At 41.5% G+C, this 27,560-nt stretch overlaps 1 protein-coding gene across 1 annotated transcript; it reads left to right on the top strand.

Annotated features, from left to right (window-relative positions):
• The first annotated feature begins 1,608 nt into the window (after positions 1 to 1,608).
• Positions 1,609 to 19,400, top strand: TXNRD3 (thioredoxin reductase 3). The gene is made up of 16 exons (XM_042016823.1): positions 1,609 to 2,008; positions 7,500 to 7,560; positions 9,150 to 9,259; positions 9,442 to 9,555; positions 11,387 to 11,459; positions 12,324 to 12,443; positions 12,843 to 12,985; positions 14,404 to 14,519; positions 14,628 to 14,853; positions 15,078 to 15,170; positions 15,609 to 15,685; positions 16,246 to 16,402; positions 16,602 to 16,709; positions 17,604 to 17,699; positions 17,911 to 18,045; positions 18,173 to 19,400. Exons 1-16 carry the CDS (start codon positions 1,736 to 1,738, stop codon positions 18,233 to 18,235), a joined length of 1,965 nt encoding a protein of 654 aa, XP_041872757.1. The 5' UTR covers positions 1,609 to 1,735; the 3' UTR covers positions 18,236 to 19,400.
• Positions 19,401 to 27,560: the final 8,160 nt, after the last annotated feature.

Raw genomic sequence — 27,560 nt, 5'->3', positions numbered from 1 at the left:
TTCTCTGACCTTTCTGGAGCTGATGGATGTTTATATTGGAGAAAACAGATCAAGTTTAATATGAAAACCTACCAACCTTCTGACAGTGGCACAAACCTTTGAGCCTGTGATACTAATTCCTGTAACAATACTAAAGGCAGCACTGTTTCTCACAAGGTGAAAGGAGTCTGAGAAGGAGAGAGAACAATTAGCCAAAGCTAGGAACCAAACAAGCAGTTTTGGCTGGACTATGAAAAAAAGTACAGTGGGTAGTTCTGACCCATGCATGTTATGTCAAAGCTCAGTAGCTGCACATACGTATCCACTTTCCTCCACACTGATACCGATATAAAAGGCTGCAAAACTTAAATTTGTTTTTCTCTGTGGGGAGAGTAGAAAGTCTTAGTCTAGAACTCCTTCATTGCCAACATTTAAACAAATGCAATACACATTTTTTTAAGCTCACTGGGCAGTGAACACCATAGATTCACGTGATCCAAAAAGGAATTAAGCAAGTTAATTCAGTTGTCTCCCACCAGGCCACCACTGGTGGCATTACAGCTAGTACATGTGGTTATTTTTAGCATTAGTAAATAGCAGTAGGACTGGTCTGTGGCAGGTGGGGGAGGCAGCAATGGACTTCATTACCTGCGTTGTTAGAAACTTCTTATTGAATCTCATGAAATCACTCTGTGCCTTCCTCACCTACAGAAAATAACTCCTGTCATTCAGAAGCTGGCAGGGTTTGATTTAGTGAAGTTCTTAAACCAGGACAACCCCTTATGATTGCTCACAGAAAGCTATTGCTGCAATCGGCACACACCGGGTTGCTCTGCGGGGAGATGACCGAGCTCTCGGGGCCTTGGCACACCACCTCCAGTGCCCAGCCAAAGCCCTGTGCCCGAGCTCTCGGGGCCTTGGCACGCCACCTCCAGTGCCCAGCCAAAGCCCTCGGACACAGGGCAGTGACCAGGCGGGGCTGCTCCTGCCCCGTGCCCTCACTCGGGCTCTGCCCACAGCTCTGCCCAGGACAGCGGCCCCTTCCACCCTTCAGCCCTGGCAATTACTGCGGTTCTTGGGGAGAGACTAGTCCATCTCATCAGAGATGTATGTAACAAGCAGTATCAGATGCTCCACCATGCCCTTCCTGTAACCTCGCAACGTGTAAGAAAATGAAACTTTTTCTGCTCTCTTGGCTAATAATCCGTTTTATTATAAGAGACGCTCCACCTGTGCCCGTTCTCCTCCCTGTGCAGGAGACCCAAGGGGCAGGGGAAGGCAGGTGGAGGAAGCAGCTTTCCCCCCATAGTTCGCCTTAACTTAAGAGGGCAGCCAGGCAGGTCAAACCCGGCCGCCCCGGGACACGCCGATTGTTCCAGGCCGCGGCATGGGGCAATCGCTGCCGGCTCGGGGCTGGGCGGTCCGTGAGGGGGCAAAGAACGACCCCCACGCCACCCCCCGCCCCGGCTGCCCTGCCCAGCACTGACCGCCCCCTCCAGCCCCGGCCGAGCGGGCGCTGAGGCGGCCCCGCCCGGCACGGCCCCGCGCCCCGCCCGGCACCGCCCTCTCGCCGCTCATGCGCGCTCTCGCCGCCCTCCTGTTGGCTCACTGCACGCCCCCTCGCAGAGGGGATAGAGGCTTAAACAACGCCATTTTATCCTTCTCTACGTAGCCTTTAGGCGAATAGTAACACTTTCTCATATGGAATAAAAGAGTTTTTGTTATTTTGCAGCGATTCGTAGTGCTTGTGGCTGAAATGCACGGCGGAGAGCCCTTCTTGGCATGTTGTCCCCCCCCGCTCCCTACGAATAGGTCGGCCCGGGCCGTCACGCTGCCGGCTGCGGAAGGGGCGGGCGCGGCTGAGGGTCAGCGCGGCCGCCGCGGGGAAGGCGCCGGTCCAGCCATGGCGCCGCCGCCGGGACAGACCCGGCTCCCGGACTGGGACGGGCTGAAGCTCCGCGTGCGGACCCTCATCGCCTCCCACCGCGTCATGATCTTCAGCAAGAGCTACTGCCCCTACTGCAACAAGGTGAGGCAGCGGCGGTGGCGGTGGGAGCCCGCTCGGCGCGGTCCCCCGCGGGCCCTCCCCCCGAGGGATATACGGGACCTGTGCCCCGAGGGCGCCCGCTCGGCCCGGGCAGGGCGCAGGGAAGCGGGGCTGAGGGCAGGCGGTGTGGGGATGCGGTGGCTGCTGCCGGCGGCGGCACCTATGGGGTTTGGAGCGTGCAGAAGCGGCGCTGTATCCATCCCGCTCCAGCACCACGTGCCAGCCCTGGAAAACCACTTACCAGGCTTGAAAGTAGACGAATATCCGTGGTGTTCGTGGTAGTTCTTTACCTTTGACCGCGCTGGGAGATGGATGTGTGGAGAGTTCTGCGCAGTGTGCTTGTTCCTCAGCTCTACAACTGCTCGGAGCTCAGGGTGCTGGCTGTGTTCCTTTCTCCCTGGAAAGCTGGGTACCACACTGGTGTTCAGCTTGGACAAAGCTGATCTCCGCGGGGGGGAATAGGTTAAGTTTTCTGCTCTTTATAAGTTTGAGGAAGGTTGACTCTATAGCAGCTGCGTAAGTTCTAAATCCTGGTTGCAGTGTGTGTTTAAAAGAAGAGAAAAGCACTTTTGGTTAGTTGTGATGTTTAGAGAAAAATATCTTTTAGCCTTGATTGTGCATCAGGGTCATAGGGTGGCTATAACTAGTTAGCCAAAGTCATTAAAAAAACTTAGGACCTTCATTAGAGTTTTATGATACCAACACACTGGTCATAGTCCACACAGAGTCTGGGGCTTTGTAGGCCTTGGGTTTCTTCGATGTTTACAAAAATTATGTTATGACATTTTATTTAAATCTCACACTACCATATTAGACATGGCCGTGGTGGAAGAACGTAATTGGAACTGCTGGATCAAGTCCTGGTGTTCCTCACTAGAACTGATAACCAGGAAAATACTCAGAAGCCTCACTCCCACTTCTACGTTAGGTTTAGTTCTGGGAACTCTGTGGAGGGAAGAGATATTATGACTCCCTTGTAGAAAACTTAGTATATCCTCACTTGCAGCTTAACTGAGGTTTTGAGAAAGGAAGCTTCTGTGATTGGGGGGATAGACCAAACCAATGCCATATGTCTAAGAAGCTTTTGGCAGACAGTAGAGCATAGTAGGTAGCTCAAATCCTTCTAAAACTTACTTAACAACTTACTGGAAGCTTCAGTAAATGAAGAGTTGGAGTCTTGCTCCAGTCTAGTCTAGTTGACAAAAGTATTATCAGTGTGCTGAGGAGAAATCATTTCTTGAGGACTTCAGTGTTGCCCACTGAGAAATACTTAGTTGTGCCTGTCAGTATTGCCCTGTGTGCTTTTAGTGATCGTGATTGCAAGTGTTGATGCTCATGGCACTCAGTTCAGTGGGTTTGGGATCACCCAATGGCACGGTAACTTTTTAAACCTTGTTCCTTTTTCCTTCATCTGTTTGTGGTGTTGCAGAGGCTCTAGACTAAGACAAGAAGCTTGAGGGGGGGAAAAAGACTTGGTTGTAGTCCAGTAATTAAATTCCAGATTGTTCTTTCCTGCATTTGTTCATAGCTTCTCCATTAGGCAGTATTGCTTGCTTCAGGGAAGCAATCAGATATGAGAAATATTATCTTTATTGTCCTGCAAAGGGGAAGAATGAATACAGGGAGGAGGAGTGCCCTCTCTCATGGCCCCTTCTAGGAGGGGGAGTTGAAAAACCCTGCATGAATTTTTATGAAGGAACAGGTGATAAACAGGGCTGGGGGAAGAAGAGCTGACTGCCCTGGTAGGCAGGTTTCCTTGGCTTATTTTCCCTCTTGGAACAGAACAGAAAGATAATATAACAAAGTAAATGTGAAGAAAAGGGTATAGATTGCAGACAGAGAATTAGAAGAAGAAAGTTTATGGAAGAAGGAAGCATCACATGAGACATCAAGTGATAAAACAGAGAAATATCTATAACACTAAGGGTATTAACAACCCCTCCTACCAAAGACTTAGAAATTAGTGAAAGGACTGGGAAAACAATGAGTAATGCAGTATTCTTGCTAGCTGATCTAGTCTATAGAATTAATGAAGTGCATATAATTTGAAAGTGTAGTTACAGCTTGGGTGCTTAGCCTGTAATCACATAGTTCTGAGCTCTCAGACAGATATGAATAGTGTGCATTGTGTTGTCTTTTACTGTGGATGGTTGTTAGCAATGTGCTTTTGGTAGGATTAATTGAAAAACTAAAGATGTGCTCGTGCTCTGAAAGGACCTAATTTGGGGGTGGAAAGAATTCTCTATTTCAAGTGGAGGTAGCCATGCTAGAAGAAAATTAAAATTGCACTTTTCTTCAGAAACAGAACTGCAAATAAATTCCCTAAGTGAATTGAGTAGGTGATTGTATTTAGGTTAGCTAATAGCATGACTTGGCAATTGTGCTGTTGTTCTTCTGCAAATGCAATTTGTTGTTCAACTGCTTTAACAGGGCAGTGGTGGAGAGGGGGTGGTGGTAGAATTACTTCCGTGTCATAACTTAACTTGGCTGTTCCTTCAATTTCTTAGCACCCAGAAAAAATAATAAGTAAGGTAGAAATGCTTAAAGAAAACATAGATTTTTTAGCATGAAAAAATGGCAAGGCTGAAGACTGTGATGTGTTGAAATTTCAAGAATAACAGCTGTGATTGCATAGAATTTACTGGTTACTTTGGTTATATTTTATGCTATTACAGATTACATTCTCTGTCCTCAGGGGATTCTGGCCAATTCAGCTGTAGTTGTTATAGAATGTTAGCTGATACTTGGAAAAGCAGACCTAGGAGGTACCATTATAATTTTATGGTATGAAGCTTATTTCAAACCTGCTTAGCTACCCTAGTAACAGACAGCATCTCTGGGAAGAGTTTTCTAAAGTTAGACCAATTTCTTGGTTTCAGAGGAATTATCTGTTGTTTAATAATATTTGGAAGTGTTTCTAGTCTATCACTTTTTGTTAAAACTGAAAGAGTTTAGTAGGTAACTGAGGCCATTGCATTGGTGAGAAGGGAAGTAAATGGTTATATCAGTAACCCTGCAACCTTGTATCCCATCCCAGACATTCGGAGAAATAACAGTTTTGGCTTTGAGCCAAAACTTCTTACAGGGAAGAAAATTTCCCAGTGGGCTGCTGAAGTTTCCAGTGCTGTGTGTGTGACACAGGAATTCCTTTACCTGAGTTTGTATTAGCTATATTGAGTGAAAAGTTTTCAGTGGATCTTCTTTTTCGTTAGTTGCTCTAATAACTCCTTTGATCTCATTTTAATTTTGGCTTTTACGATGCCAAGTAGCAGTAAGTTCTCTGGTTGTGTTCCCTAGGGAGGTCTACTTCCTTTTCATTTCAAAATTGTTTTCTGGTAAGTGCAGTTATTGCTGAGTGCTCCAGTGAGTATTTCTGAGAAATCATTTCCTGTTCACCTTATCTAGATGTTACTCATGATTAGTGTATTATCTTTCTACTCCTCCTAATCATTTCCTTTTCCAAACCGAAGTAATCTGTTATCTCATGCCTGTATTGGAGATTTTGTAACTGCTCATGTGCTTGCTATGTTCCTTTTTTCAGTTTCATTAGCACAACACAAGTCTGATTTGTTCATAAGTATAAACTGCAATAGTTAGTTCTAATTACGATGCTGACATTTGTCTGATATATTTTCTCTCTACTCAGTATCTTCAGTAGAGAATAAAGGTGGCCTAAATGCCTTAAATTTGTCCTTTCTTGAGTGTAATCTTTCTTGATTTAGTAATGTTCTGTCCTGTTCTCCCTCCTGCCAGCTGCTGTTGCAATGGTCTGGCAAAGTTTTTTAAAAAAGAAAACAAACTAATGAACACTTGCCTGTTACTCTGCTGCTTTGCTGCAAACTAAACCAGCAGCCAAGCAGCTAATTTTGTGACTTGCCTCCGCATTCTTAACACTTACTGGCAGCAATCACTTTCAGCTTTGCTTTTTAGATCTTGCATGGCATTTAGCTTGGGATGCAGATGCAGAGCAGGAGGTCTGGAGGGGTTCCACTGCTGTTTCCCTTTCATTCTGCCTGTAGCCATAATCATTCCAGGAAGCAAGCCTGAAGGTAGTGGTGAGCTTAGGACAAAAATTTTCAAGGGTCATCTAGATGGTTAAAGGACTGGAGTGTCACACACACTGGATGTTTGAAGGAGGAGCTCTGTTTGTTGAGCCTTGATAAGGCTAAGCAGGGGTTTTAGTTGCTACCTTCAGCTGACAAGCGGGAAGACAACCAGACTGTTCTTTGAGTTGCAGAGTGAAAGGACAAGTATCAACAAACATAAGGTGCAATGACAGGCACTGCAGTGGGATAAAATGGAAGTTCTTTACTGTGAGGGTGGTCAAATGTTGAGCCAGCCCAGGGAGGCATCTCTGTCCTTGTGTTCAGAATGAGAGGACAGTGCTTGAGCAATGTGGTCAGCCTTCACATTTGGCTCTGCTTTGAGCGGGAGGTTCATGCAGATGGCCTGAAAAGGTCCCTTAGAACTTCCATTATCCTATAACTATAGAACCAATATAATCAGTTACAGAAGCAGAGCTTTTTTTGTGCATTGCGGTTGATTTATGATGTGGTAAGAAACTTAATTTGTAGTTGGTACAGAATACAAAATCTTCCTGTTTATCTGCATGAAGCTGAAACTTTATCAGAAAACACTGGAATACTCAGTCTTCAGCATAGTAACAGTGTGAATCACAGCAATATTAAAAACATTTTATTCCTTGTGTGTTAGACATCTTAAGACTTACTAGATGTGACTCAACATACTCTTAGTGAAGCTCTGGCAATAAACTTGGCGTTCATCAGAAAGCTGGTTGAAAAATGTTCAGACTCCATGATGGCAAGTGGGTCCATTCCACAGGCATTCAGTGGTTATTGCTAGAGCTGTTTTCACATGCCAGTTTAACAAAAAATGTTACTGTAAAAATCTTGTTACTAAAAGGCTGCCTGATTTGAATCAGGTAATGGTACACTCTGTCCATCCAGAACTGAGGTTAGGAAAACACCCAGCTGAGTGCTGAATACATTTGGAAAGTGTTACTTCCTTCTGCAGCTTTTTACAGTCTCCTTTTTTTTTCATTTCCTTGACAGTGTTTTGGTTTGCATGTTATCCTCTACTCCCTTTTTCTTTTAGTTTGTTTTTTTTTTTTAATATCACCAAAGAGTCTTGCTGCTGCTTTATATCTCTTCGCTTTTTTATACGGCAGTCACTTCCATGGCTTTTGGTATGTCAGGCGTGGAGAAGTCAGCAGCTGAGCAAATTGTATCTAGAAACTTTCTCTTAAGGTGGTGGAACTTGTATTGGAAAGTTAAATGCCCTGGCTTTAAGTGAGGAACATGCAAAACATAAAAGTGCCAAACTACTAAATATGTAGAGCCTGTGCCTCAGAGCACAGTAGCTGAGCGTAGAGGTTACCTGTGTGTGTCCATCAGTGAAGTTTTACCCTGAGCTGAGAAACTTTTGCACTGCCATGGTGTCTGTTCCTTTGCAGGTGAAGGAACTCTTCCACTCCATGCGTGTGGAATACTATGCTCTGGAACTGGATGTAACTGGTGAGTAGGAGAAAAAAAATGTGTCACGTGCTGCTGCTTCATGTAACTAAAAATTAGTGACTCTGCATGATTCCTTAAGCTGTCTTAAACTAATTGGGGGGATATGTGAAAGAAGTAAAATACATTTTTATATATGCAGAGATAAAAGCAATTAGGCTTCAATGTGGATTTTAATACAGGATGTATTTTTAGTGTAACTGAAGTCTTTGACTCTCTGTAAACATCATCAGCTGATAGAGAATGTGAGACCTGATTTCTCTCCGAGGAGCTATGACTTCTGGGGGAAAAGCCTGTGATATTTTTTCCTACTCCTGGTTCTCTTGTGGCTTCAGATGAATCGTTAATGTTTGACTTGGTATATGGGTGACCTTCTTTGGGAAAGGTGCTGAGTCACTGGAAGGAAGGGTAAATTCCAGTAACTTGGCTGCTGCTAGTTTCAAGTTGTTTTTTTTCTTAAAGTTCAAGCTGCCTTAGTTTTAGGACATGTGCAGTGCCTTATCTGTCTATGGATGTAATGCATGTTGCTTTTAATGTAGTTTTAGGAACGAATAGTTTCTTACATGGTTCTTAGTAAACTGTTAAATGCACTTTTGTTAAGCTGTTGAGTGTCTGTTATTAATTTTTTTTCTGTATAAAACATAAGTTTCCAATGCTTTTTTTAAAGGTCTAATGCCTTTTTGAAGTTTTTTTTTTTTGCCTAAGCAATGTTTGGGAGAAATACAGATATTTATTTGTCTCTTCTTAGTTATTTTTACTTTTTATTCCAGTTGTCATACTGTGAATTAATTATAGCCCAAGATATGTAAAGTACAACACGTAGCCTTATTTTTTCTGGAGTTACTTCTAATTAATAATGTATTTCCCTTGCAGTTGCTCCGATTACTGATGCTAAATAGATACAACCTTGGAATAAAAAGATCTTAATCAAAGTGATTATTGTAGAATCCCATTCCCACATTTACTGCTGAGAGATCCAAACTGAGCTTGTGTGTAGGTGCTGATGATTCAGATTACAGGTCAGGTCAAGCAATGATAATTTTAAAACTAGGAAGTTTCTGACAGTGTGGTAGGTAGAAAAAGTAGGAAGGTAGCTTTAGGGTAAGTAGAAAAGCATGTTCATACTTCCCTTACCCATAGTCTCATAATACAAAGCTGCTGGACAAAATTATGTGCCTGTGCACAGAACATACTCCAAAATAAGATAGTTCTTATGAAAGAAAAGGTGTCTGTATGATCTTCTGTGATAGTTGGAAAAGAATTTTTGTTTAGTACCAAGTGTGACACTGTCAGAGACACATAAAAATCCATGAAATACAAGAATTAAACTCTTACTACTTCAGTTTTATTCCATTCTGTAGAATTGTGGCTTGAAACACCAATTTAAGTCCTGTGTTTCAGCCTGCTCCTTTGAGAAGTAGTTTCTGAAGACTTGCTTATGTCCAGGAAACTGCAAATGGAATGTTTATAATAGAATTGTTGTCTTGGCAGGCCTGCATTGTATCACAGTGCAAACCTTTAATACTTCAGGTTGTTCTAAAAGCTCTCTTCCTGAAATCTGTTTATAATGTACACATTTCTTTTGTTCTTAGATGACGGAGCCAGTATTCAGCAAGTGTTGGCAGAGCTGACTAATCAGAGGACAGTACCTAATGTATTTGTGAATGGAACTCACGTTGGGGGCTGTGATGCAACATATCAGGTAACTTGACTTTTAAAATCAGCTGGAAGTAGACAAGACTGAGTGAATTTGCTGTTTGATCATAGTTAAATTTTGTGTAACACAGTAGACTGGGTGATGTAGGTCAGAGGAGGCAGTGTTACCAGTTGTTTGCTCAGAAACATGTGTGCTGATTTGATTATTTTTTTCTTTTTCTCTCCTAGGCTTATCAGGATGGATCACTGCAGAAACTCCTTGGGGACAACCAAATTACAGAACCCTATGAATATGATCTCATTATTATTGGTGGTGGCTCAGGTGGACTTGCCTGTTCTAAGGTATGATGTGAAAATGGCATTAAAGGACAAGTTGTACATAAAAGTTCTTCAAAACTTAATCTGTCTGTTAATTATGTTGGTATAAAACAGTCTATATTTTGATGAGTATTACTGTTCAACTTGTTAGTTAATGAACCAGTAGTGGTCTAGTAATGTTCTCACTCAGGAGATAATGGTTTAAAGGACCAGTTTCAAGACAATGTCTATTCAGATCTTGATCCTAATAATAGGTTTTAGTTTTCTTGCTGAAGGTGGAACCAAATGTTTTTTAACTATCTCTTCTGCATATGTAATACACAGGCACTTCCAAACAGTAATCTAGAAAAGGGCTACTCTTGAAGCCTTTTGACAGTTGAGGATTCAGGATCACCAGTCATCTAAAATTAAGTGCTTGCAGCAGCTCCCTTCAAGGAGCTGGTTCACTCTTTAGTTCCCTTTTTAGCTGCTTTCTCAGAAAGGGAAACTGAAGTTGTGTGGCCCTTACACAATTAGCTGTTGTTCAGAGTGCCTCAGGACCTAAGGTCTGAATTCAGTTTTCTCTGCTATCCAAGGGATTTGGACACATGTTTCCCCTCTCTCAGATGGGATGTCAGGATACCAGACAGATATCCTAAACTGTCAGTTTATATTTTGGGCAGGGTGAAGTTGTTCTTGACAGCCTTGACAATTGCTGAACGATACAGCCAAGCATGCAACCTTCATTAGAAAGTATAAAGCAGGCAGGAGAAGCTGACAGTGGAATTCTTCAGTTGACCAATTGTGTATTTTCAGCATGTTCAGATCTTTTCTCACAGTACCTTCTGGGACATCAGTTGTAAACTTGGTGCTAATTGCCAAATTGTTCAGTGGTATTTGCAAAACACAAGACAACCAGCTAAACCTTGTTTGAGCCAGTTGCTGTGCAGGAGTTCTTAAAGAGATTTAATTGAAGTGCTTGAAAGTTCAAACAATGTGTACCTGGTAATTCCTTGGATAGAGGAATAGGCTTATTTGGGTTGGAATGGACATTAGAAGAATATCTAATGTAAGCTCCTGCTCCAAGCAAGGTCAGCTGTGAGGTCACACAAGATTATGCAGGAACTCATTCATTTGGCTCTTGAAATGAGCGGGGGGTGGAGATGCCACAGCCTTTCTGGGAAACCTGTTGGATTGTCCTCATGGTGTGAAAGTTCTTTATATGCAGACTGAGTCTGTTGTTTCAACCTACAGCCACTGTCTTTTGTCCCTTTGCTACTTGGCCAGTGCGAAGAGCCTGGCACAGTCATCTTAATGTACTTCTCATAGGTATTGGAAAGTTGCTCTTGGGACCCCTTCAAATTCAGTTTTTCTCCAGGCTGAACATGTCAAATTCCCTTGGCCTTGTCATAGGGTGTGTGCTCCAGCCCCCTGAACATCATGCTGGTGCCACATTGAACTGTCTCCAGTTTGTCACCTTTCTTTCCATCCATGAACATGCCAAGTGAGTTCTGTCCTTCTGAAAGAAAAGGAGAGCTAACAGCATAAGTATTTCTTTAGCTGAAGTAGAAGAGAATCATAGGCTGCTGAGCCTATCTCATACCTTTTTCAGATCATGGCTTTTGACAGCATAGGATGATCTGGATGAAGCATTGAACATGAAAGCAGCCATTCAAAGTTTGAAAGAAAGCCAGGGATTCTTGAGGGATTTCAGTTTTTGTCTAGTGAAGGAGATAGAAGAGCCGTGTATGATAATGACTAACTAATGAAGGTAGTAAAGAAGCCTTCTATTAGTGCTAAGTGTATCATGACCATAAATGAGTGGACAGGCTTGCTTGGTTCAGTAATGCTGACTGGTCTTCTCCATCTTTTATAGGAAGCTGCTGCCTTGGGAAAGAAAGTAATGGTATTAGATTATGTTGTTCCAACGCCTCTTGGAACCTCATGGGGTAAGCTTTTGTTGTCTTGGATTTGATGATGTTTGAGTGAGTACCAGTGATACATACTGAGATGTTACATATTATGGATTTGTGTTCTTAGGAATTGAGGCCAAATTCCTTTAATTCTGGTACACAGATAACAGCAAAGTTGTGTTCCTGGCTTGCCTGCTGTTTTTCTAGATGGTTATTTCTGTTTGGGGCGTTGTTCTTTGTCAAATGTTTTTCTAGCTTTGATCACTTTCAAATCATGTCTGGGTAGTGTGTGTGTGTGCATGTTCACATTCTTATGTTTGTGGGGTTATTTTGCCTTTTAGTTCTATTTTGTAGACAACTGGTAGGCTCCTGTTAGAACAGTGACCACATGGCTGTGTATGTCTCACCTTTCCCTAATTAGGGACAGCTGCTGGCTGACCTCATTAGTGATGTTGGCAGCTGAGAATGAGTAAGGAGCTTGAGTGAAATTTCTATTGAGTCGAGGAATGAATGTGCTCTTTTAGATAGTCTTTCAAAAACAGGCATATTTCAAATTCCACATAATAGGTGGTACTAAATTGTAGGAACTCTGGGCTTTTTGCCTTGCTTACTTGACAACCTGACTAAAATCTGAAGCCTTGTGAAGTAAGTAACCTGGGTCTATGTTTGACATGCTGTACCTGTCTTGGGTCAGTGAGTCTAATAACCTCTTAGACCGAATACAAGCTTAGTGTGTTCATTGTACTTTTAAATGTCATTTGCAACAGAAATTTCATGTCACTTGTGTGACTGTAGCAAACCTCACGGAGTGATATGAGTATATATGATTATACAAAGTACATGATAGGAAAAGCATAAATTCTGTTCATGGGAGCAGTAATGTGGTTCTTTCCATCTTAGGACTTGGTGGCACGTGTGTAAATGTAGGTTGCATCCCTAAGAAGCTGATGCATCAAGCAGCACTTCTGGGTCAGGCACTCCAAGATTCAAGGAAGTATGGGTGGCAGTATGAAGAACAAGGTCGGTAAGAACAGAGAACAGACCAAGACTGTACAGATGAGACGCTGAGCTCAAGACTGTTCTTGTACTTTGGACTTAATAAATTAGATGCAGAGTTCAGTACTTTTCATAGATGAATCAGAAGGTGTCCTCCTTCTTGAGTCACAGACACCTTTGGGATTGAAAGTTAATTGTGTTTTGTTCCCTATATTATATGAAATAAATGACAGAACTTCTAGAATGGGCTTATTTCAGATAGCAACAAGTCACATAAGTATTAACATAGTAGAACAAGACCTTAATATGTATCTTCATTACTGATAATGTTTTCTTAGCATGATGTACAATGAATAAGTTAAGTTTTTCTTGAGAGGTACATTGCACTTTTATTTCCTTAAATATGAAATTGTCTTGTTTCAGTTAAACACAACTGGGAGATCATGGTAGAAGCAATTCAGAACTACATTGGTTCATTAAACTGGGGCTATCGAGTGTCCTTGAGAGAGAAGTCTGTGACATACCTCAACTCTTACGGAGAATTCGTGGAACCACACAAAATTAAGGTATGCTCTGCATTTAAAATACTTAGTTGGGAGGGAAAACTCATGTTTTAGAACTGCCTTATAAAATTCAACACCAAAAAGGCTTCATCTTAACATTGCAAAGTTAGGTCAACTGAAGTTAAAAACTCATTTGTGAAGTTATTGATTTAAAGAATTATTTTACTTTAGTACCTGCCACGATGTTTGCAAACCTAGTTATGTAAGAGTGATGTGGATATGTGTAAACCTGTGTCTTGCGAGAATAGAGGAAGGTGGTCTCGGTTTCTACCTTCATGACTGACTTCAGCAACCTGAGTGAGGAGGGGGCAAAGAAAGGAAACTCTAGCTGTATGATTTTGCAACTTGGAAAATCTTCATACTGAAGCATAAAAACAATTGAAATTAAATTTAGACTAAGCACTTGCATAAGAGCATGGCTAGAACCTCGTGCTGTATCAGCATACAAATTAAAGTGTCAGTTTTGCAAGACAAAGCTTGTTCTGGCAATCTTGCTGTAAGTGATCATACTGTAGCAAGGTTAACCTAGAAGTGCATGTTGAAGGCAGCTATTGCATTCAGTGAGTGTAATTGTCTGTTTTCAACATCAAGGCTGAACTACTTGTGTTTTAAACCAAGAGACCAGCACTGAAAGATAGTAGTAAATTCAATTTACCTCAGGTGGTACACACCTGTTCAAGTGTTCAGGCATGCGGGGCATCCACTTAAGTGTCCTTAGTCAATAAATGAAGTAGAACAGAGGGACTTACAGCAGGAGGCTGGACTAGGTGACCTCCTGAGGTCCCTTCCAACCTGAATTACCTGTTGACTTGATTGGGAGAAAGTTTCCCTTCATTTTTGTTGAAAAATTAATAAAAAGCAAGAATGAAGGTCAGATTTTGGGAGAGATCCATTGGCAAGATGAAATTTCCAAAGACGAAGGGTCTCTAGAGGTCAAATTAGTTAGAATTCACTTAAGGTTGGGTCTTAGGCCGTCTCATGTCTCTGAAATTATGTAACTTGTTACCTTTTTTTTTTTTTTTTAAATTTTTACATTAGCCTGAGGAGTAATTGATGTTATTCTGTCCCTAGCATTGTGTTGGCCTTTTATTGGGGGAATAAGGGGGTTGTCTTAATTTGTTGTGGCTTTTTAGAACTTGGAAGTCAAGTTGTTAAAAATAATCCGATCCAAATTAGTAGTTAAAATGGGCAGGATCCAAAGAGTAAGTGATTTTAAATGCTCTAACGTGAGAAAAGCCTGATAGTCTGTTGTTTAAACCTGTTGTTCTTCAGTGACCTGTGTGGCATCTCTGAATGCATTAATTCTTGTTTAAAAATGCATATTCTTGATTTTTAAGCGTCTCTACAATAATTAAGGAGAATTACATAATTTTTCTTACAGCATATGAAAATGTCTCTCTTAACTGTGTCTTCATCAACAGGCAACTAACAGAAAAGGACAAGTAACCTATCACACAGCAGAGACTTTTGTCCTGGCAACAGGAGAAAGGCCAAGATATCTGGGTATCCCTGGAGATAAAGAATTCTGCATTACAAGGTGGGATGAAAAGGCGCAATAGACTGAACTTGTCTGCTCTAGTGTTTGCCAAGACAAACAAGCTTGTGTTGGAAGAACCTTGTAACTTAACACTTCTTCTCTTTTCAGTGATGACCTCTTCTCCCTGCCTTACTGCCCTGGCAAGACTCTGGTTGTGGGTGCTTCCTACGTGGCTCTGGAGTGTGCAGGGTTCCTGGCTGGCCTGGGTCTGGATGTCACAGTGATGGTGCGTTCCATTCTTCTGCGGGGCTTTGACCAAGAAATGGCAGAAAAAGTCGGTGCCCACATGGAAACACACGGTGTGAAGTTCATCAGGAAGTTTGTACCTGTTCAGGCAAGTGCTTCCTTCAGCTTTCTTCTCTTAACACGTTACTTTACACAGCACTTGTAAAATGCAGCTGTTGTCTGGGAAGGCTTTGGCTCTGTGCAGAAATAAATGTTTTATGAGACTGAGCTTTTTTTACTGTTGAATGATAGATTAGCAGGTCAAGGCTTGAATGACAATGGAGGTGAGCTCTGCTGCTTCAGGTCATTCTAAGCTTACAAAAATTTGCACAGGTTGAGCAGCTGGAGCAAGGAATGCCAGGAAGACTGAAAGTGACAGCAAAGTCTACTGAGGGACCAGAGATCCTTGAAGAAGAATATAACACTGTAAGCATTTTTGGATTTGAAATAACTGACTATAGATGCACATGAAAAGTATTAAAATACTTGAACAACTTGAAGGGAAATCCTGCTTAAAAAGTTGTTCACGCAAACTACTGGCAGAAAAAAAAAAGTGAAAATTCAGTATTTGTCTTTAGTTGAACCCTGTCAGCAATATGGGTGAAACTTTATGTGCCTGGAATTTAGTTTATATAAACAGTGTTGTTGCTTCTATTTTTGCTTTGTTTTTCTGTTTGTTGCATCTCTAAAACAAATTGCACATGGAGGAGACTGAGCTGTTGGTGGCTCTTTCAAATTTTTGGAAAAAAATTTGGAAGTCATTTTATTCATGTGCTTTAGTGTTTTCACTGAAAGACCAAGGGAAATCTTGTGATATACTTCTCTTGCATAAAGTTACTGCATTTAATTTTTGGGGTTTTTTAGGTATTGTTAGCCATTGGTCGTGATGCATGTACCAGGAATATTGGTTTACAGACAATCGGTGTCAAAATCAATGAGAAGTGAGTATTGCTGAACTCCCTTAAACCACTGAATGCAAGGATTTTTTTTTAACCTCTTTAAAAATACCTCATGATACTGATGTTTTTCTAATTTTTTTTTTAATTCTCCTTCTTATATATGGCAATTATGTGAACCTTTGAAACCTTCTTTTTGTGCTGGATTTGAGTGCAGTTGTCCATTAATTTAATTTCTTTAGTATGTACTTTGTAAAATAACTATTCTGAGTTAATACCTACTAGTTGGTCATTGTGCTTAAAGCACAGAGCTGTATAATAATCAGGTGAAAGATTGTGAGTCCAAAGATGTTGGATAGCTTGACTGTCATCAGCCAGGCACTGTTGTTCATGTCAGAACTGGCCCACTGAGTACAGACTTCAGCCCTTTGTAAGAGTTGGAGCTGATTGATGCTCTGAAGAGTTTGCAGTTAAAGTAAAAAAGGCATAAGTATATTTAATGAAATGAGCTCAGTAGTTAGAATAGAGCTTCTCCCCTCTGCTTTTTGCAGAGATCTGAGGGAAGTTGTGATGCTGAATTCTGTGGTCTTCTGTTTGTTTTAAAGGAATGGGAAAGTCCCTGTAAATGATGAAGAACAAACCAATGTGCCTTACGTTTATGCTATTGGGGATATCTTGGATGGAAAGCTTGAACTTACTCCAGTTGCCATTCAGGCAGGGAGACTGCTGGCCCAAAGGCTCTATGGGGGTAGTTCCAGAAAGGTAAAGCTATAAGCATGCAACTTCAACTTATTTCTAAGCTTTTTGCCTCAAAATTGCAGTAACATGAATTAATTTATCCACTTGTCTGTGAGCTCTGCAAGTGTTTAGTAAAAAAGAAAAAAGTGCTAATATAACTTTTTCTGTTATGTACTATATAGAACTTGCATAGTCTAAATATTATTTTTTTTGTTATTTTTAGTGTGACTATATCAATGTACCAACAACAGTGTTTACCCCTTTAGAGTATGGCAGCTGTGGGTTTCCTGAAGAAAGAGCCATAGAGGAATATGGAAAGCAAAACTTGGAGGTAAGAACACCCAAGAGTCAATTAATTTGTAGCTTGAGGGTGTTTTTCTTGGGCCTTGCTGCTTTATATTCAAGGCATAGTGTTAACAAGATTAGAATTTAGATGGGTAGAGCTGTTGTGGCTGTGTTTTCATCTGGCCAGCAAGGTACTGCACTCACAGAAACCCAGGACTGGACTTAATGCCATGACAATTATGCATAACTATTTGCAGGTGGCTGAGAAGGAAGCATTTGACTTCAGGAGGCCAGACTTGGGTTGCAGAACTGTAGGGGTGGTTTTTGTTGTGATGATTTAAAGGCTTCTTGCTGAAGTGTACCAAACTCCTGGGATGAACTGTTTCCTGCTGGTTCACTGTACTTGAATAGTGAATTGATTTTTTGCTGATCTTACCATATGTCTATAGGAATATTGGGCATAACTTGCCCATTTTATGGTAGTTTCTGGCTCCTGCACATCTCTGAGGAGTTACATTAAAGCTGTTTGCATGCCTTGTGCTTAATTCCTTACATCTTTTAAAATCACTTGACATTATTGAGCATCTGCTGTTAACTGTTTTGCATAATAGGTTTAAACTTACAGTAACTGGATATTAATTTTGCACTTCTCTTTCTCAAAGTTCGATTTGCAACCACTGTATATTGTAGCTGTTGCTGTTTTTATCAAGTATTTAAATCAGAGCTACATGGTTTGAGTCAAGTCTTCCTCTGCTGACTTTTGGAGGATGGACTCTCTGGGCTAAGTGGAACAAAAATTACTCTTGTCTAGTTTCTTATAGACAAGAATATAGTGGGTTAAATGTCGAACCACCTATTTGTAAAGATACTAAAAAGTAGAATTATGCCTGGCTGAATTAATTAATGAAACTCTAATGCTCTTTTTCTTGTTTTCTCACAGGTTTATCACAGCTTATTTTGGCCACTTGAATGGACAGTGCCAGGCAGAGATAACAATACCTGTTATGCAAAGATTATCTGCAATAAACAGGACAATGTAAGTAGCAAGCTGGAATGGATATGCTGAGAGTATTCTTGAAATGGAAAGAACTGCAGACCTACTTTATTTGGAGTAGTTAATTTTTTCTTAAAGACTCTGCTGTTGACCTGCTTGCATAACATTTTTAGTGTAGTGGGAGTTACACACTAGAGCTTTTGTCAAACCTTTCCTGGTACTGACTTGTGTTTTTCTCTCATCTGTTCTGCAGAATCGTGTGATAGGACTGCATATTCTTGGGCCTAATGCTGGTGAAGTTACCCAAGGTTTTGCTGCTGCAATCAAATGTGGTCTCACCAAAGAATTACTTGATGAAACAATTGGTATCCATCCTACTTGTGCAGAGGTAAGAAGTGGGGAAGGCACAGCCTGATTGAAAACCTGCTCTTGAAGGTGGTTTTACCAAGAGGAGATCAGCAGCCAGATGATGATGCAGGCAATGGTAAATAAGCTCTTCTTTTGGTCTCTTACAGGTGTTCACTACAATGGATATTACCAAATCTTCTGGACAGGACATCACTCAGAAGGGCTGCTGAGGTTAAACCTGCTGTTTTACATGTTTCCATGTTGCGCACTCTTGGTCCTGTGGAAGCTCTAATCCATCCAACTGCTTTGCAGCAAAGTAAAACGTTTGCATCAGTACCACTGTATGTGCTGCAGCTGGGAGTGGTGCCTTCAAGAGGCTTCCTCAGTGTGAGTTGTGTTGCACATGGGAACAGTAATGCAGCAGGGAAATCTCGGACTGTAAATCCTGACTTTGCTTGGAATCAGCACTGCGGTGCTTTTTTGACGTTGCAGCTCGGAACCTTCTCGTGAGGTGAGCTACGACTGATGGCTGCCAGGCAAGGCTGGGAGCTTCTTGTCTAGTCAGATGACTGAACTCCTCCTGAAGGAAATTCTTAAATTGCACAAATTAAAGCTAATGCTTCTAGTTCCAGTGTCTTGTACAAATGCGTGAAATAGAAGACAAATATTATAATTGAGTGATTCTTGCCAACAGTTTACATTTGACTGATTTATCTTTTTGATGCATTTTGTTATACTTAATTGTATGCTCAATTGAGGCAAGATGGCATAAATAGGATGCAGTGTTGAGCGGTGCAGTTCAAGCACTAGTCTCCCATCCCAAGCAGTCTAAAACTTCAGCGTAGCCTAAGACACCACTGTTGTTCACATTCACAGTTGTTTGACGTCAGGTGACATCATATCTTTAAAATAAAAATTTGAGTTGTAGGTGTCTTGTGTGTCAAGGCTGAAGAGCGTAAGTGCAAGACCATGTCAGTTTGCTTAAATCTGGTTTCAGCTCTGTAGTTTAAAACCTCACAGAACCCAGAATTATGTCTGTGCTGTTATGTGGAATGCTGAAGTCTTGGAGAAGCAGACTCTGTCCCACTAACACAGTAGGTGCCTGCCCATGGAGGTGGAAAGTGTTATACAGAGCTGCTCTGAATCATGTGGCAGCCCAGAGCAATGACCTGCTGTGCTTTGTGTAGTGTTGTGTACTGTCAGTAGTTTGAAGCTCTCCTCCACCCCTGGCATTCTGTCCTGGGGGAATTGTGCTTGAATCTGGCTCTTAGTTTTGTCCAAAGAGCTGTTTTGAAAGACTGTTCTGAACATTGTACGATAGTAACCAGTTTTTAACTATTTAATCTGTGACTTACCATGCAATTTGAAGTTCAATAAACAATGCATACAACACTCTCTGGTGTCTGACCTCGTGGTTTATGTTGCCTGAGATTTTATTGGGCTTCAATTACGTTGTTTATCCCATGCAGTACTAAAACCTCTATGGACTTGTGCATGTTGTAATCTTTTAAATGGAGAAACAAGTTGTCTTGTCATGCCTGGGGGCTTGCTCAAGAAGTTAAACATGCTTCTGTTTGGGTATGCAGAATTGAACTTAGGTGAGTTCAAACTGAAAGAACAGTTTTACACCATTTCTGTATATTCCAGAAGATCTGGAATACCTTAAAGTTGCATTGTTTAACTGCAACACTGTGCAAAGATGCTCAGTAGACTCTAGTTAGTGTTAGCAGCAAATCTTGCTGGTGTTCAAGTTTGATAACTTGGTGACTTTGGGGTTTTGTTCGGTGGCCAGTAGCACTGCAAAATACTTTCACTTGGCAGTGGAGATGCTTCCTGAGCTGCAGGTGCTGCTTTGCTGCAGAGCTCTGAGGAGTTACTAGTTCTGGTCCCATAGAAATAACAACAAACTGTCTGGGAACAGCAAAGTTAACCTGGTTGGAGAGGAAGTGAAGGAGGAAGCTGAGTCAATGAGTGCTAATTCCTGAATTTGCTATTAGTAAGCACTAATTGAGTTTTATTTCAAGTTGAGATTTGATGTGCAGGTTCATGTTAATTGATCAATAATTACCACTTGCATATCTGTAACAGTGTCCTAATTGCAGATGTTCCTTAAGTCAAGCTTGCCCCAGCTGTCAGCTCTAGGTGATACATAGAGCTGGTGGCACCAAGAACTTTTACACAGTTAAAAGTCTCCAGTTAAAATACACAGTAGGTAGCTAATAGCTGGAGGAAGTGAACATGTCACTTGTGTTTTAGTAGGCTTACATGTAAAATAAAATGTGCTGTGACTGCAAGACATAGATCAAAGCCAAAATTTTGAGCTGGACAGTAGGTGTTAGAGAAGGTGGTAAAACCTGAGAAGTGGAACCTGTAACAACCAGATAAATACCCTGAGTTTGGGTAGTAAGGACACTCCAGCAGTGGCATTAAAGGCAAATTGGTGTTTACATTTCTGTTGTCATAAATGTTCAATAAATTCTGAAGAGCTGTTCTGTGTTCTTAAAACACTCTGGTATTTTATTCATGCTCTAATACCAGGAACCTTTTATAAGCTGTAGTTGAAAATGCTCAAATGTGACTGAATCTGTGCTTAGCTACTTGTCTAGATCACTGATAATTATGGCACTCTGTATCTGGACTGGAGCTCTTGAAACACTGAATGAACAGCAAAGCTGTGTAGTGTTTTAACTTATTGGTGAAATGTATCCATTTCAGGTCCAGAAGTGGTTATGATTATAGTTATTGTAAACATGGAAGACACTTAATCATCAAATTAGTAGATGGCTTTCCACATAGCATAAGTTTTAATTATATCTTGTGCACTGTAATTTGTCTTGAGTAATGCAAGCAGCTGAAGTTGGCCTGTGCAAGAGCTGTGGGGGCAAGTCAGAAACAAAAGGGGATCTGAATAATCTGGAATAAGCCTTGAAATGTGAGAATAACACACAAAAGATTTTTCCTGGGTAACTGAACTGTTTAAAGCTGATTCTCACAATTCCCCTTGGAGCTGCTTTTGACAAAGACTCAAAGTGTTTACCTTTTCTCAGCACATCTCATACTGGAAGAAAATTGAAAAAATAGGGTTGGTTTTTTTCCTTAGCTCTAAACAGGAGTTAAAAGTACATGTTTAAATCCTGTGCTTGTCAAGCCTTCCCTGAATATTGGCAAGGGAAAAATTCCTGGATGTGCCTTAGAAGAGTTGGGAACAACAGAGGAAGGAAGGATCAAGCATTTTAACTAAAAATAGTAATGGATCTATTGAATGTCATGTGCTTTGTGGTGCTTGCTCTGCAAGGGGAAGCTGTAAAATCATCTGCAGCAGATGGATCTGGATCGGGAAGAAAAAAGTGACTCTTACCTAGAGGTTCAGGTAGAGATAGCCAAGTTTGAAGGTTTTTTGACCTATAGTATTTTTTACTAGCTTTTCTTGAAATAATTTTTGCTCTTGCAATGTGTACGTTAATTGCAATGTGTAATCCAAACGTTATAGTGGTGAAAATCTAAAAACTTCTAGTTCCTACATGGTAAAAGTTGTCTTTAAAAAAAGACTTTCTGGAAGATTTAATTTGTAAGATTTGCCACCATTTAGCAGCTTTGTGGTTTTGACCACTGAGAGAGCAGAAGTGTTATTTCTTTAGTTAACTTGGTTAAAAATTACTACTGCACTCTTTTCTGAAATACAAGAGTTGGGGGCTTCTGTGTGTACCACGGCCTGTGAGGAATTTGGTTTGTCTCCCTTTCCCACTACACCCTGCCCAGTTTCCTGCTGGGATGGATTTGCCCTGGTGGTGTCTGCCAGCTGCAGGTGCACCTAAGCTGTAAGGAGTGGACTGAGACCCCAGTGAACCCGGGAGCCTGGACCAGAAACTCCCTTGAAGTAGCACTTGCTCCGCTGTTACTGTTTGCTTTTCACAGAGGCTGATGCTTGTGGGTAGATGCTGGCAGGGCTCACCACCACTTTGCCTTGTAAAAATGTGACTCTTGGAAACCTGGCACTGACTTCTTTATGTAACCTTCCCTTGGACGTGCTCTGACTTGGGGCTTGCATGGTGTGTGGGCGAAGGCAATTTGGAGCAGGGATGGGGTCTGGGCTGTGGCAGCTGTGATGGAGTGGAAGTGAAGGGGCTGGAAATGTGTATTGGGGGGGCAGGGGGCCCACACTGGCACAGGTTGGGCACAAGAGGAAAAAACTGATGGAAGGGGAAGGATTGGTTTCATCTGGGATTTTTCACTCACCTTTTCTTCTCTTGCCTCAAGCAGCATGAAAAATTGTGGTAGAGCCTATGCCAGCCTGTGGTAAAAGTGCTTTGCTGGGGCTGTATCAGGCAGGTTTGTTGCCAGGCGCGTCTGCATCTTCCGTGCCATCTTTTCTGGGTGTAGGTAGTGAGTCCAGTGAGCAGACTGGGAAGTGGACTTTACTATGCACAGTTCCATCCCTTTGCAGGAAGAACTTCCCTCAGCTTGATTCATTCTGTTTCTCTACTCATCTGTCCCCCTTGACATGATTATTGCCTCCCTTGTGGGATATGAGATCTGCCTACTCTCTTTCCCCAAAATAAGAGGCCCCACACTTTCCCTGGAGCAAACACCCCCTTACAAAACTGCCTTAATTCTCTTCCCTTTCCTCTGGCACTTTCCAGGCTTTCAATTACAGCCCAATTGCATTTCTATTGCTCTTGAATGTTAATTTTATTGACCTTTGCCAATCCCTTCCTCCTCCCAGCTGAGGGACAAACTTGAAAAGGATTATTCCTCTCGAAGGTGATGAAAAGTGCTCCTTGATTGCCAGCTTGGCATCTCCATAACATTCAAGGTCTCTGCTGGGCCAGGGAGGTGGAGGAAAAAAGCTTGGGAACCAGTCCAGCTGCCTCCCACGTTGGATGAAGCATCATTAAACAGCCCCTTCCCTTCAGGCTCTGGTTTGTCTCTCCCTCTTATTAAAGGAGCTGAGTTTCTAAATTAGGAAGCCTGAGATTCTGCTGTTGAGATGTTCACATTTAATTTATCTTGCAGTCTACAGGGGCTGAAGTTCATCTTGCTGATCCTGACCTCAATCAGCAGGAAATGCAGACTCTGTAAATGTGTTTGTGCCTTGTACTCGGGTTTGCTAATGTGGGCTGTGACAGCAGAGGTTAAAGCTTTGCTTTGTTTTGCATCTGTGGTGTGACCGAGTTGGTTACTTAACATCTCTGAGGAGAAGCTTATATTGCGTGAGTGAGAGGATTAGCTGGTGTTTGCACAGCATTTGAGAGTTCTGAAGTGAGATGTGTTAAGGGCAATGTCACCAAGAGGATCTGTTTGACACGGAGCTGTTTCTGGCTGAGGGCCTGCACTTGTGTCACATCTTGTTGGCGGCCTGTGAGAAGCTGAATTCCTGGACTTCCCTGTGCAAATTCTTTAAGCAAGGTGAGGTGGGTTAACCTTGGATGGCATCAGCTGCCCACCAAGCTGCTCTCTCATTCTACCTCCTCCGGACAGGGAAAGAGAACACAAAGCCAAAGCTTTTGGGTGGAGATGAGGACAGAGACACCACTCACCAGTTACTGTCATGGGAAAAACAGATTCAATGTGGGAAAAAATAATTTAGCTTATTGCAAATCAATAGTGGAGTAAGACAGTGAGGAATAAAAACTGGACCAACCTTCTTCCCTGGCTCAGCTTCACTCCCAACTCTTCCACCTCCTCCCCAGGGGCACAGGGAGATGGGGAATGGAGGGTTGTGGTCAGCCTGTAACACTTCATCTCCAGTGCTCTTCCCCACACCGTGCCCCTGCTCCAGTTTGGGGTCCTTCCCAGGAAAAACAGCCCACAAACTTCCCCTTGTGTCTTTCCCACAGACACAGGTTTACATTGCTGCCTTCAATCCCTTTTATAATATCAAGCACAAATAAGTAGTTAATGCTTTTGGGATGGGATTTTATGGCTTGGCACTTTTCCTGAGGTCCTTCTGCTGCTCACGAAATACCATGAGTAGGGCAGAGCTGTCGTGTTTAGTATCACACCATCTGTGCATTGCTCCAGTATTCCAAGAGTCTGTACTTGTAATCAAGGATTAAACTATCTTTGCAATCCATCCTAGTGGCATCTGATAGCAAGCATAGATTGCTCCTAAATATTGCAGAAGATTGTTGAGCCTTGAGTTACTTTCTTCCAGCATGGTAGGAAAGCCAGATGTATTTGTCAGACATTGAGCAAGTAATACGTTTCAAAATTCAGAAAGTTCTAAAGATAAGATGAGTTCATGAGTAGAGTTTGGGCACGCTTTTCCCTACATGGTTGTTTTCTTCTTTCTAAAGGAAAAAAAAAGATTGGTTTCAGCACACATCATCACTAATATTTTATTTTTTAGTGCTTTTTATGTATAACAAAATACAAGATTAAAAAAAACACTATCATCTCTAAACCTAACATAAACAGCATAACATAAGCTACTCCCACTTGTGGATCCCTTTATAAATATCTGCTACACTTTTTCACTTGGGGGCTTGGTGGGGGTGTTTGGTTTTTGGGGTTTTTTTGGTTTTGTTTGTTTTAGTTTTAATAGCTCAAGGAAATGGAAACAAGGAAGGGAAAGCAAAAGAATGGATCTAAATATAGCTGTCACCCAAAATCTTTTGATTTCTGTCAGGAAGGGGGAATACAGTTTGCAGTAGAGATAGGATATATTCATCTCTGACTTTGGCCTGGTCTATGGCTTTTTTTCTATGTCTTACTGGAGACATCACTGCTTCCTCTGGCATAGGTGACTTGGTGGCTACACTGAGGAGAGCTCACCTTGCTGTTTTTTCCTTGCTTCTGTGCTGTAAGCAGATGATTAATACCTGGAAGATTAAAATAATTTTTCCAGCTAGTCTTAAAAGTAGTAGTATTCTTTTAAAAACTTAATGATTTTCAAAGTGAAATATAAAAATGTCAAGGTAATTCTTACACTAAACTGTTGGAGTCTTTTTATTCTTGTGGTTTCCTAAGTCATCCTTTACCAGAATGATGTTACTTTAAATGTATTAATTAATTATGACACCATGAAAGATTGTAACCTTTGGTTTGAGGAGTCCTTACCTACTGTGAAGGAAACGAAGTGATTGTCTAACACTCTTTATCATTGATTTGTGTTGCATTAAAATTAGGATGCCAGTAGCTGGAGCAAAGATGAAATATTGTATGGACCCTTTTCCAGGCTCAGTTGCTTTGCTTCTGTTGTTTCCCTCGGTGAGCTCAAGTAGCCAGCTTGCAAAAGTGCTGTTTCAAAAGGACAGCCAGGGTTCATTTCCTGGGACAGCAGCGAGTCACAAAGCTCAGGCAGCGCCTGCTCACCAAACTGAACTCGAACTCAGATCTGTTTGTATTTTTCAATTATCTTCTCAACTGCTCATAAAAGAGGTGTCAGTGTTTTTAATTGCCTGTCATCCCCCAGGAATCTCTCCCTTAAACTTCTGCCCTTAAACTTGTGAGGGAAGTGTTCGCGATAAACTTGTTCTTCGGCTGGCCCAGAGTCTGCATTTGCTAATAAGCAGGAACATCTGGTTGTTGCTGTCAAAGCCAATGCTAAACACTGGAAAAATGTCAAGACTATATAATTTTATAATGAACTTTATCAGGAAAAAGGGGTCTTGGGCACTTTTAAAGCTTCTTTAGAGGTTTAAAAAGCCCTCTGGCTAAGAGCCAACTTCAGCTTCTATTTTCTTTTTTTTTATTATTACAAAAATTAATTTTTCCTTTATTCTATCTGTAGTGTTCTCAGGAAAACAATTGAATGGAATTATTTGTTATCTTCCTGGGAATTGATCTTGTGTGATCTGATAGTTTTTTATTAAAAGCAGCAGAATGCTGGAGTAAAAAGGGCTGTTTGCACATGTCACAGACATACCTAGGCTGTCACAAATCTCCTTGTTCACTCAAATATTTCATTTTTTTCTGTCTTTGAATTCTTGGATGGAGCAATGAGATTATTGCAGTGGACACGAAGCAGAGGTTTTAGAGGTACTGGTGAATAATGGGACATTTGGTTGAATTTCTAGTGGCAGGAGGTAATCCCTTAAGGAGAAATATTTATATAAAAACTTGTGAATTCCAGCATTGAAGGAGGCTTTTTGAGGTACCATTTACTCCCTGCTCACTACAGGTTAAAAATACCAACATAAGATTCCCTGTTGAACTCCTACAGTCAGGCTTGGTGCTGAAGTTGGGACAGACCTCTCCTGTGTCCTCAGCTCACAAGGCAAAGATCATCCTGACTTTTTTCCTGCTTTTAATTTGCAGGTGGGTTTTTGTTAGACTCTGACCCCCTCAGTGCTGGGTGTTGTGCTGCCCTTCAGGAAGGATCTTACTGAGCTTGGTCATTTCTCCCAGCTCTGTGCTTTTGAAATTCTGGGGCTTGTGCTGTCGGTGTGCTCTGGTCTGGGAGCCTCTGTCGTTTCTGAAACGGGAAGAACTCTACCTTGACCAGATAAAACTGAAGTTTTCAGTAAAACTGCTCCTGTTTCAAATCTGTGAAAGAAAATTATCTTTATGTAGACAAATAGGGCTCATTCTCTTCAAGTGTCATCAGAGCAAAACAGTGTTGGGTAAACAGAGATGATGGAAAGAAATCTGAATGTTTCCTATGACATGCACAGTCAGACTATGCAGTCTTGAATGATTCATGCAGTATCCTGCTACATGGCAAAGACTCAAGGCTTCTCCCACCCATGGATTCTGGCAGAAGTGTTCTTTGGTGGGAGTAGGCAACAATGCCAAAACTCCTCTCCATCATTTAATTATTACTACTGCTTTATTTACACGAAGGTTCAGCATGGAAAGGATCCTCTTCCATTAAAAGAACCTCTCCAGTGATGTGTTACTGTTTGTGCTGAAGCTCAGATATGCAATGGACTTTTAATTCACAGCAGCAACAAAAAAATGAAGTAGAGGCTTGTATCTTATTTGCAGTGCATCTTCCTGCCAGTAAAAAAAAAAAACTCCCTTTCTGAAGCATATGTAACTCATAAAATCTGAAAATTGCTTTGAAGCATTGGCCTTGTACAGAGCTAGACTGTGTAATTGGCTTTTTCAAGAAATCTCTGCATCATATGCTTTAAGGTATGTACTAAGTGATTTAATAGGGTATGTCATTTTTAATTACTGTGGAAGAGCAATCATAAGTATAAAAATGCAAGTCATGTCCTCTTGGCATTACTGCTTCTAAAAGCATTTTTATGTAACCTGCAGGAACCAGCACAGTATTTTCTTTATCCTCTAAGTGCATGATAGTTTTACATTTTTGTGATCTGCAGGATGAGTTCAGTGGATGATTCGAGGTAAATTAGCCCTAACTGAGCTCTCAAAAACTGCTGCCAGTTTCTGAGTTTAAATGGTCTAAAATTAGCTCATCCAGCTTTGCAATACATCACTGTGTTAGAAGCATTCCAGTTTTCTCCACCCTCTCAATGCCATCTAATGCAGTATAATCTCTACTAACAGGAGGGAAAAAGCCATGTCATTGTGATTGCCCCATCTGTGCCACAGCTGCATCTGAGTCCAGTGGCCATCTGTGGAAAATAATTGATTTTTTTTCTT

Source organism: Corvus kubaryi, unplaced genomic scaffold, assembly GCF_017639235.1.
Source record: "Corvus kubaryi isolate FWS band 111438036 unplaced genomic scaffold, C.kubaryi_AGA036_p1.0 136, whole genome shotgun sequence".
In the NCBI taxonomy this organism is placed as follows: domain Eukaryota; kingdom Metazoa; phylum Chordata; class Aves; order Passeriformes; family Corvidae; genus Corvus; species Corvus kubaryi.
The sequence above is the reverse complement of the archived record's forward strand: the minus strand, read 5'-3'. Positions and strand labels throughout refer to the sequence as shown.

What these genes read in the sequence shown, in the direction of transcription:
- TXNRD3 (XM_042016823.1), top strand. Translation starts at nt 1,736, where the DNA reads ATGCACGGCGGAGAGCCCTTCTTGGCATGTTGTCCCCCCCCGCTCCCT. An exon ending in TGGAACCACACAAAATTAAG is followed by an intron (nt 12,986 to 14,403) that starts GTATGCTCTGCA and finishes CTTCATCAACAG; the next exon opens with GCAACTAACAGAAAAGGACA. An exon ending in AAAGAATTCTGCATTACAAG is followed by an intron (nt 14,520 to 14,627) that starts GTGGGATGAAAA and finishes TTCTCTTTTCAG; the next exon opens with TGATGACCTCTTCTCCCTGC.